The sequence below is a fragment of the Epinephelus lanceolatus genome, chromosome 3 (assembly GCF_041903045.1).
Source record: "Epinephelus lanceolatus isolate andai-2023 chromosome 3, ASM4190304v1, whole genome shotgun sequence".
NCBI lineage: Eukaryota > Metazoa > Chordata > Actinopteri > Perciformes > Serranidae > Epinephelus > Epinephelus lanceolatus.
In genome coordinates, this window is record NC_135736.1 from 43,063,437 (window position 1) to 43,075,506 (window position 12,070).

The 12,070-nt window shown below is 41.1% G+C and overlaps 1 protein-coding gene across 1 annotated transcript in view; it reads left to right on the plus strand.

Moving 5' to 3' along the window:
- The window catches only part of LOC117255300 (voltage-dependent T-type calcium channel subunit alpha-1I-like), a 386,243-nt gene that overhangs the window by 157,582 nt on the left and 216,591 nt on the right, over positions 1-12,070 (plus strand). The window contains exon 4 of the mRNA XM_078166400.1: positions 5,125-5,258. Within this exon, the coding sequence (XP_078022526.1) occupies positions 5,125-5,258 (134 nt within the window). The remainder of the gene's footprint in view (positions 1-5,124; positions 5,259-12,070) is intronic.

Sequence of the window (12,070 nt, forward strand, 5' to 3'; positions counted from 1 at the left end):
CTATACAATCTAAAATGCCATAGGCTTGTGCTAATAACGTTAGCATGTTATATTTGTTTGGAAAACGTGTTTAGTATAAGACAGTTGTTTTGTCAGAGAATCCTGCAAGTTGTAATGGAACCAAATGTTGTAATGTTACCTTTGTTAAATCTTGCTGTTGTCCCTGGCTTCATATGAGTAGAGGAAAAGTCCGCTAGCTGCTAGGCTAATTTATACAATGTAAAATGCCATCGGCTTGTGCTAAAAATATTAGCATGTTGTATCTGTGGGGAAAATGTGTCCAGCAAAAGACAAATGCTTTTTCTGTGAATGCTGCGAGTTATAATGGAGCCAATTTGTGCACTTGTGTTTGAAATTGTCACTATTCAATCATATTTAATGTGTGTTTTGAATCAACTAATTCTTTACAGCATTTCTCCGCCCCTGACTAGTGTTTGGAGGTGTAACTGCAGAGAGACAAAGACACACACCATCGCACAAGTATAAATGCTCACAATGGCGTAGGCTCTACATAGAGCTGACACACAAGTATAAATCCCGCCTAAATCAACACACAAATAGGCATAATTTACTCCTAGTCCTGTTTTTTGTCTTTTGTTTTGGCAAGTTACCCTTTTAAATGTGCATGGGGCACCTTTTCACAGCAAAGATAAATTAATTAATTTTAACTATTTTGTTAATCCTTGGACTTTAATAGCTTGTTTTGATTTAACATTTTCATTGTAAGCAGTCAGCATGCTGGCTGTAGATTAGTCTGTTTGTCAATATGATGTGTTTGTGGAAAAAAATAATATGGACAAATATATTAGATTTTCTTGAACTCTCTAATATCAGTATCAGCCTCAAAATGTAAGTATGAATCGAGCTGTACTTGCAACTCAAAATAAAATACACTCATTTCCTACACTTTCTTACCAGCCAAAGAACAAAAAAATTGAACAGAAAAAGGAGAAGAAAAAGAAGGACAAATAAAGAAGAAAAAGAAAGAGTAAAGAAAAAGAAAGAAATAATTGAGATTGATAGATGAGGAGTGGCAAATGAAAAAAAAAACTGAGAGCAATGAATAAGAGCAGAGGTTTAGAGATGAAGAGACATGAAAGAGGAAAAGTACGAGAAGGCTGGCATTAAAACAAAAAGAGAGTGAGAGGTGTGAGACAAGATCTGTGGAAATGTCAGAGGAGGAATGTTTTTCTGACATTTAGTTAGTTTACATCCTCCTCGGTTCAGCAAACTTTACAAAGGTAGCACCTCGTCCATCTTTCCGGTTTGACAAAGGTCAAGGTTGCAAACTTTGACCGTTCTTCCACATTAGCAGGCGAGTCCTGCCTCTCTAAACTCCTCCAGGACTGCTGAGTAGGACGCTTCTTTTCAGCGGGGGGCAAGTGACAAAACAAAGATTCACATGAGTGGTTCAGATTCAGATCGTGTTGCCTGCAGTACTTCCCTCTGAAAATCAAATTACAGGCAACGCCAAGCGCGTCAGTTCATCTCTAATCCCCCTGTATACACAGAAAAGAACACCAGCTAATCTAGGCTTTTTGCTCACAACAGCAATAACACGCATTAGCAAGCTGAGATCGTTGATTTATTTGGATTTTTTGCTCTCTTCTTTTAATTAGATGCTTGATTAAAGCTGGGAGTGAGGTGGGGGATGTCGATGTGGGGCTTATCGCTGATTACTGCTCAAACAAATTATTTTCCATTACCCCAGCGTTTAGGGCAAACAGCTCAACTGGGGAGGAGGGGGGGCGAATAGAGGTTTAATAGAGAGAAGAAGGTTTGGAGAAAGAGATCCAGATATTAAATTGTCAGGGAAACATAGGAGAAAGAAGATACAATGATTGCAGGAAGACAGGCAGCAGTAATATATTGGCAGGAAGGTGTGGAAGAAACATGGAGGGGAAGAGATGAAAGATGCCCAGGAGGGAGACATGGCTAGGAACGGAGGAAAGAGAGAAGTTTACTCTGTCTTGGCTCAGTATGCCTCATATAAGTAGATGCAGGACAGGATCACAGATTACCTTCACTACGCTACTGCTGGAAACACTCCACGTTAATCACCCACCTCTTCCCCAAGGTGCCTTTGAGTTGATTTCTTGGAAATTTAGCCAAAGTCATTTGCTTAATCTGCCAATTATTTTCTCATCTAACTGCTTAATGTTTGGTCTGTAAAATGTCGAAAATAGTGAAATATGTGCAACATAATTTTCCAGAGCCTGAGGTGGTGTCTTCACATTCCTTGGTGAGAAACAGCCCAAAACTCAAGATAAATATAGACAGAGAGAAACATTGGAACCAGCACATATTTGTCTTTTTTTCACTTGAATTTAATTAATAAATCACCAGAATTGTTGTTGTGGTAGTAATTAATCAATCGACTGAAAATTAATTGGCTAGTCAATCAATCTTCTAATTGTTTCAGCTCTGTTACAGACACACTCTAAAAGGGAGCTGGACACTGAGGAGATAAAATGCAAAATGAGATAGGCCTTTAGATCAATGACTTCAGTGACCAATGCCAAGATATATCTATTTTTTTAATGATTTGTTTAAATTTATTCTGTCCTGGATTTTCCTAACAAACACTGTATAGACTCATACTAAAGTCATCTCTCTCAGTCATCACTTATGACCCACTAGAAGTGTGAAGCAGTGTATTAATCTGCAGAGTCCTTGCTCTTGTTGTAGAATAAAGAGGGAAAGTAGGTAGTATGTGAGGAAAATGCATAGGATTGGAAATTTGAAGGTTTACACATGAGAAAGACAAAAAAATTGGTATATCATGACAATTTATAGTGTCAAACAAGCAGTATTAGTTGACACACCTTCAGCTTTCCAGTACACATTAAGAGGTGTTTCCTGTCACTTAAGCTACTGTTTCCCTGTTATTCAGACAACCAGCTTGGAAAATAATTGCTTCTCCTCACATAACCAAATTTGGCCAGAATCATGCCAGATCATTTGGCTCACGTCACGTCAGGATGATAAGTTTATGATAGGTTCTTCTTATTTTGCTGTGATTGGGATGTTCCTTTTCACAGCACACATGTAGGGTTGAGACTTAATTAATAGATGGCACGCGTCCAATTGGAAAGAATGAAATTTACAGACACAGTGCAGAAAAAACGCAAACATAGCAAGATGAAACGCCAAGCAGGTAAAGGCCTGCAATACTATTAAACAGTCACCAACAATCCCTGCATAGTACACCTTAAAATAAGTATTTGTCTTTTGTATCAAAATTATGTCTACCTTATAAGTTGTAACTGGCAAAAGCTATGAATTTTGTAACTGTATCAGACTTTTTAGTCTGCAGGAAGTGCACTCAAGGCTCCTTACAAACTTGATAAATTAAGGATTTGGACAGCCCCATGTTCATGTTGCTGGAACGAGATTATCTCATGCACAAATCATGGCACTGGCCGTAAGTGCCTGTTTGATAAAGATGAGTCAAACAAACACAACATCTTCCCCCCGCTACTGTGTGTTGTTGACAGCAGGCAGGATGACCCATTGACTCCAAGTTATGACTCTTCTATCAGCATGTTGCTACGCATTCAGAGCAATAGATGGCATTTTTCCATTTGCTGCTGCAGTTTTGTTTGGTGTACTGTACTATTTTCTGCACACACACATTTTTAAAAAGATAAAAAAAGGAAACCTGTTACAACAATCAAATCATATTCAAAGTCCTACATCAAATGTTTTATTACATTGGTTCTCAGCCTTTTTTGCAGGTGTCCCCTTATGTAACACAAAGTAATGTCTTCTTGTGGGTGCATTTCCTTTCTCAGGCTGAGACAATATGACTAGTCTTTAGAAGCCAATAGATGGTAATCCTATGCGTATAGTCATTTTTGCAGGATAAAAGCAATGATGTGGTTAGGGCTCTTAAATCAGGGATACTCAACCTGCTTCACCCGGGCCACCTCTGCAGAATGAAAGGAAGCAAGGGCCCAGTTAATAAACAAGTAATTATATTTATAAGAAAAAAAAGAATAAACATTAAAAATAAGCTGGATGCATGGGGGTCTCTATGATTTGAGGACATTCACAGATTAGCCTGGAACTCTGTTGAGGGGTTTGGGGAATCCTCCCTTGGCACATTTCTTTGGATAAACAAGCTCAATTTATTTTGATTGTGAATTAGATAATGGTCAGTGGGCCACCAGGCCCCGTATTTGGCCTGTGGCCATGATTTGAGAAATGCTACGATTAGTTTGTTAATTGTGAACGGCCAGGCAGCTTCCCGCCAGCAGTCGCCTGGCGTCCAGTGTGGACAGCCTAATCAGCTAACATGGACGCTGAAAGCAAGCAGGTAGCATTCCATAGAAAATCTACATGCTTTGCGGCGTTTCCATGTCCAATGTAAACACCGCATTAGATTCATCTCAGACCTTCTTGTGGAGTCTCAACCGGATATTACCCTGTCCTAGTTAAAGGGGAACTAATGTTTTTTTCAACCTGGGCCTTATTTTCCAATCTACTTTTGTCTGAATGAGTAATAGGATGTTTAAGCTAGGGCTGACCTGCCTGCAGCCCGTGAGCGTGCACTATATTAAATAATAGGGCACTCAGACAGCGTCAAACAACATTGAAATACGTCCACTAAAAGTGCATTTTTTTTCACACAGATAGGCTCGGATTGTTAGTATAATTATCTGACAACATAACGGAAAGGAGAAATGAACGTCTGTGTTTACCTTTAGCTGGATTCGGACATGTTCCTCTGCCTGTTGCTGCTCCCTCTCTCTCCTCGTCCGCTCTTCAGTTTCAATGAGCTCTGCATCCGTGTACGTCCGTGTACTCCGTGTTCAAATAAATACGGTCCATCCAGATCCACTTGGTCAAAAAACATTAGTTCCCTCTTAGGTAGTAACTGAGATTGAAAAAGTTGGTTCACTTAAATTACAGAAATATATATTTTCTTATGTAAAGTCCTTCGCTTAGTTTCACTGTCACCCTCTTAGGTTTATAAAAGTCGTTCTCTGATGTTTCGGTCTCCACCTCCAATGGCAATGAATGGCTATTTGTTTGTGGTGCCCAAAGAACTGAGAGATGACATTTTCCTCTTTCTCCATTCTTGACACCTTGTCTCTTTGTCTCCCTATGTCTTCCTGACAGGCTTTTGATGCATTCATTTACATCTTCTTTGCCCTGGAGATGGTTATCAAGATGGTCGCCCTGGGAATCTTTGGTCGACACTGTTACCTCGGGGACACATGGAACCGACTGGATTTCTTCATCGTCATGGCAGGGTGAGGGCCTCCTGTTCCCTTCATTGTATCCCTTTTGTCTGTCAGGGGACTCACACATATGAGCAGTGACATGTTTCCTTCCTAAACATACAGTACAGTTTGGACACACCTTCTCATTCAATGCGTTTTCTTTATTTTCATGACTATTTACATTGTAGATTCTCACTGAAGGCATCAAAACTATGAATGAACACATGTGGAGTTATGTACTTAACAAAAAAAGGTGAAATACTTGAAAACATGTTTTATATTCTAGTTTCTTCAAAATAGCCACCCTTTGCTCTGATTACTGCTTTGCACACTCTTGGCATTCTCTCCATGAGCTTCAAGAGGTAGTCACCTGAAATGGTTTCCACTTCACAGGTGTGCTTTATCAGGGTTAATTAGTGGAATTTCTTGCTTTATCAATGGGGTTGGGACCATCAGTTGTGTTGTGCAGAAGTCAGGTTAATACACAGCCGACAGCCCTATTGGACAACTGTTAAAATTCATATTATGGCAAGAACCAATCAGCTAACTAAAGAAAAACGAGTGGCCATCATTACTTTAAGAAATGAAGGTCAGTCAGTCCGGAAAATTGCAAAAACTTTAAATGTGTCCCCAAGTGGAGTCGCAAAAACCATCAAGCGCTACAACCAAACTGGCACACATGAGGACCGACCCAGGAAAGGAAGACCAAGAGTCACCTCTGCTTCTGAGGATAAGTTCATCCGAGTCACCAGCCTCAGAAATCGCAAGTTAACAGCAGCTCAGATCAGAGACCAGATGAATGCCACACAGAGTTCTAGCAGCAGACCCATCTCTAGAACAACTGTTAAGAGGAGACTGCGCGAATCAGGCCTTCATGGTCAAATAGCTGCTAGGAAACCACTGCTAAGGAGAGGCAACAAGCAGAAGAGATTTGTTTGGGCCAAGAAACACAAGGAATGGACATTAGACCAGTGGAAATCTGTGCTTTGGTCTGATGAGTCCAAATTTGAGATCTTTGGTTCCAACCGCCGTGTCTTTGTGAGACGCAGAAAAGGTGAACGGATGGATTCCACATGCCTGGTTCCCACTGTGAAGCATGGAGGAGGAGGTGTGATGGTGTGGGGGTGTTTTGCTGGTGACACTGTTGGGGATTTATTCAAAATTGAAGGCACACTGAACCAGCATGGCTACCACAGCATCCTGCAGCGACATGTCATCCCATCCGGTTTGCGTTTAGTTGGACGATCATTTATTTTTCAACAGGACAATGACCCCAAACACACCTCCAGGCTGTGTAAGGGCTATTTGACCAAGAAGGAGAGTGATGGAGTGCTGCGGCAGATGACCTGGCCTCCACAGTCACCGGACCTGAACCCAATCGAGATGGTTTGGGGTGAGCTGGACCGCAGAGTGAAGGCAAAGGGGCCAACAAGTGCTAAACACCTCTGGGAACTCCTTCAAGACTGTTGGAAAACCATTTCAGGTGACTACCTCTTGAAGCTCATGGAGAGAATGCCAAGAGTGTGCAAAGCAGTAATCAGAGCAATGGGTGGCTATTTTGAAGAAACTAGAATATAAAACATGTTTTCAGTTATTTCACCTTTTTTTGTTAAGTACATAACTCCACATGTGTTCATTCATAGTTTTGATGCCTTCAGTGAGAATCTACAATGTAAATAGTCATGAAAATAAAGAAAACGCATTGAATGAGAAGGTGTGTCCAAACTTTTGGCCTGTACTGTACATCTTACACTGCGTAGTGATTTGCAGAACAGACCAAAACAGTGTAGTACAAATTAGAGCAGAATGGGTAAACACCAAATTTAGAAAACCCATATGTGGGATTAACTGGGAACAGAAGCTTATTCATTCCCAGTAATGTGTTTTCCTAATCATAAGCCTATTATTAGTCTCTCTGTATGTTCGAACTACAGCTTCCAAATGAAGCATGGTTGAATGAGTTAAAAGTTCAAATGTTTAATTATTATTACCATGGGTCTATTTAAAGGCCATGTTCCAAATCCCTTTTTTTGGCCCCGGCTATCTTTGCCGTCCCGACAGTCTATGGTCTATTGTGCTACCATGGCCAATCATGTCAGTGTTAAATATGAAACATGACATTAAATATTGACATGTTATTAGTCACAGGCTATCACCTGGGACGTGACTGACAATGACACAACAGTGACACAATTCAGTTGTGCTAATTGCCACAATGTAATTTAATAAAGCAGCTGAAATTACCCTGTCATAAATTTGGCACACAGTCATAATGTTCCTGCTGACTTAAAGCCAAAACCCTTTGGCTGGTGAAATGAAATCACTTAAACTGACAAATTAAGAGCAACATTTAACAACTATTCTTCAAAATCTGCCCAGCTTGGCAATGTACATGTTTGGGAAATAAATTATACACTATCAAATGAGCCCTTGAAAAACATAACCCTACCCGTGACCCTAACCTTAACCCTATCCCGTTTGTTTGTATAAAGCAATAGCCCCTTTTACACTGCCAGATTTTCCGTGAATGTTGGGCCGATTTACCGGCCAGCTGCGAGCATTTATACACACAGAGCCGGATTGGCGAGTTGATCCGAAGTGCCCAATTTTCCGCCTCGTGGGGTAGACATATTGGCAGAACCCTTTTAGTTTAAACAGACCGAGGCGCCCTTCCACCACAGGAGGGGCTGTTGATGACTTGTGGGAGGAGCTGTTGATGACGCCGCATGTGCGAGCCACTGGCGGTGGATAAACAGGAAACAGCTGATAGCAGGAATTAGCGAGCAGCTAGTAACAAGAGGGAAACACAAACCTGACAGACACTGTAAAGATGAGCAACTGGGGAGACAAGGAATTGCGTGCCCTCCTTGTCCTCGCAAACAAAGAGGCCATTAACCGTCAGATGACGGGGACGGTGAAGAACGGGCCGATTTACGAGAGAATCGCCGCATGACTACCGGCGCCTGACTACCAGCGCCTGACTACCGGCGCCTGACTAGCCGAGGCTTCCCTCCCACGTCACTGTTTACGTCACATGCTGAGCTACACGTTTTGTTACTTGCTCACGCCCCCCATTGCCCCGAAAAAGACGCATTTTGTATAAACAAAAGTAGGTAGGCGGCAATTTTCCGCCCTCCCCCGATTTTGTTTTTATACTGCCAACGCTGAAAAAAGACTGATTGAGCTTTCCTGCAAATTTGCACAATTCCTGTATAAGAAGGGCTAATGTTATTTCTGCTTTGTGTTTTTGGGCATTCATCTTATACATTGTAGCCCATGCAGTCTCTATCTTACTGTGTTGCAGTCTTTTTTGATGGCAGTGCATTTCTCCCACTGCTTCCAGTTTACTTTTAACGTCTTATTTCACTGTCTTGAGTGATGCTCTGCCAGCGAGAGAAGTTTTGCCTTTCTTAAAATCATTTCATGTCTCATCTATTGATCAGGACAGGGACTGTAAATGTCTTTTTTTATTACAAGTTAGGATTTCAAAGGATGCAAATGTTTGTAACTTACAGGCCGTGACTGTAGTATTGTAAATAATGACAAGAGACACGGTTGCTTTCACACCTATATTTATAAAGCTTATAAAGACACTGACACACTGACTGCAGCAATAAGGAAATGTGAAGTCAACTAGACTGACAAGTAACTCATTCATTGGACAGTTTTGGCGACTGTCATCCTGCATTATTGGTGCTACATGGACCCCCATGGGGAAATCATGTTCTGGTGAAATGACAGCAAGTCATGCAGCACTTTCTTCTGCCTCCTGTCTTTATGGATCCTCTCAGTTGTCACAAATAGCTCATAAAGAAATGATTGATTACAGGGTTTTTTTTTCCACACCAGACATTTTTGACATTTCATAGCTGGAAAAGCAAAGCATCCATACTGCACTGTCAAAAGCAAAAGGTACATTTAATAACAGTAATGATGGCTGCATTCCACTGAGGGGAGGCCCTGGTGTTGTGTATGCTGGCTCATTGGAATAACATAATGGAACTGAGCTATCGTTAATACCTGTGCTTTTCCTGATGTGAGAAGTCAGAATGTCTGCTGTGAAAAAAAATAGTATAGTCCGCAGTGCAAATGGACCTCATTTGGCATGAATAATAACATAGAATCTGGACGGAACAAAATAAAAAAAAAAGAGGTGTCTCACATTGTAGGGTTGGGCCGGTGTAAAAATTTCAAACTGCTTTCGAATTAAACAAAACACCGAAACAGACCAATACACCAAATTTTACCAGTTAGCATACTTGAATCAGCAGCCGCTCCTGAGTACCCACTATTGTGGGGCATCTGCTACGTCCATTATTTTATACAGGCTATGGTTGCATTGTATTAAATTTGAGCTCTCTGTCCACACTGAATCTCTCAAATATGCACCTCATAGCTATCAGCCGTGTGTTAGAGATCAGACTGGAGATGTAACCACTTGAAAGATGGGTGAGTGAGTAGTCTACTTGCACACCTTTTGTGTGTTTTCAATATGTATCACTATTGTGATATTTACTTGAAATACAATGTGGTGATCAGCAAGTAGGTTATTAGCCATGGTCATTTACCAGAAGCTTTCAGCTCCCTTGTGATCTTTCTCCAGCCAGCTGCCTCTTTATTTTGGTTTTTGTGGTGAAATAAGAAGGTATCATTTAGATAGTACCTCATTACAACTTCATTAATGAGCCTGAATTGTCCATTGAAGTGCTTTCAGAGCAAGCAGCTGGAATAAATAGAAACAGTCATCCAATAAAAGTCCAGCTAAGAACAGTGCTAACAGTTATTTAGAGCACCTATTTCATCAGCTTCAAATCCAAAATGTTTAGTTTTCTTGAGAGACTAAATTCTAGTTCACATTACATGATTTTCACCCTGATTTTCCGTCGCAGAGACTATTGTAATCTTTTGAGTGTTCATACCTGGCGACATGTGTTTCTGTCAGCGGGAGTCTCGCCAAGTGCGTTAGACCTGTGTGTGCACACCACAAGATTTCTCCACCGAGCCCTCGCCGACAGAGCCCCAGATAACGCGGTGACGTCACCAAACTTGGAGACCACACATCGTAAAGGCATGGATATTCTTCCCAGTGTTGAATCAGATCTGCCTCCATGGTCTGGATCCAAACACAACGCGTTCCCTGTGATCCTGTGGACGCCGCCATTGTTGTTGTTGCTTGCCAGCTTGTCAGTGTTGCCAGATCTTGGGAGAGAAACAAGCAACCAGGGCTATGGAAATAAGCCCAAAAGAAGCGACTGCAGTCCGACATACTATCATGCGTTTAAATAACTTATTAGACGGATATATATATAGAGAAAGGTGACGTTTAGAGAGCAACCACAAATAAGCAACTCCACTTCAGAAACAAGCCCAAAGTCGCTGCTAATAAGCGGACCTGGCAAGTGGCAACCCTGCAGCTTGTCCTCCTCACATTTCTTCCGTCCTCTTGCGTGCTGACGTGGGACATATCTCGCCTCTCATTGGCTGATGCTCTTTGTCAGTCGTGTCAGCCTTCTCCAGTTTTCTAGCATGCCAGATATCCAGTCCCAGTCACAGTAGAGGGGGCGACTTGCCCGTAGGCTTGTTCACACATGAGGACTCGAATGTGGCAGACTATCTGCCGACTCACCTCCGACCCAAGGTGGCTCTCAAGATCCTCTGCAACGTCAAAATCGCAGTGACGTCAGACATGAGTGGCTCTGCTGGTCCATTTTTAAACAGACTATGTGTATCTCATTGTCATATAGCTTATATTATTACTGATGCAATACAAGTTTGCATAACATCAAACTGGTCTAAACTCGTACGCCAGACCAGACTGGCAAAACCAGAAATGGACCCAACTCTGTTGCATAGTTACATTATGGGATAGATGCAACCTTGATTGCTCATGGTAAATTTCTGCACTTGAACACTGACATGCATATGTGTTACAATAGGTACCAAAAGATCTTGAATATATGTACATTCCTTGTACAAATCATTTACACAGTAGGTGACAGTATACTATCTGCAGATGGATTTCACAGCAGGTTGTCTTTTGAATTTATGCTAAAATCACATATCCACCTTCACAGAATCCTGCTGTTGGTCTACTTTGTTGTTGCACCACAGATAAATGGCATCAAAGACACTTTAGGTTTTAGGTGCATACCTACGCTACCAATGCATAGCCTTGTATTATAGTCTAGGGCAACAGAATGAGAAATGATTACTTTGTGTAATGGATGTAGAAACGTCCATTACAATAATTCTGACTCCACATCAAACTGTACACTTGTTTTTCTACATGCAACATCCTGTACAGGCGTTTTATTGCTACAGAAGGGCAAATTATTGATTTCCGTTGCAACCAAATATCACACCAGCTGACAGGGCAGGAAAAGTTGATAATTTTAACTGCTGTAGCTCTGTAATAAAAACCGAAATATTACTTTCCTCAAAGACATGATAAACATGTTATTCTTTTATGTGTGCATCACTCATGTTGGTGTCAGGAATTAATACAAGACCATTCCCACTAGCATCACAACCTTATTGGTCGGCTTTCAGTGTAACCAGCAATTCTACTAGATAGTAAAAAAAAACAAAAATGAGTTGGTAACGGAAGAAAGAACACAACAGAAGCAGACATTTGTATAAACAAGCAGGCATTTCCAAAACTGGGATACCAAATTATCTGTTGGCACCTAAGAATTAAAGTAATTACAATGATTTGATGACTCAAAACAATCAAGTTGCATCCTATCATTTTTATGTTCTCCAGTTTGTATTAGGAGACGATTAGCATGCACAGTTGTACCCCCCGCCATCAGTAAACGGATCCCTTTAAAGGAGATGACACC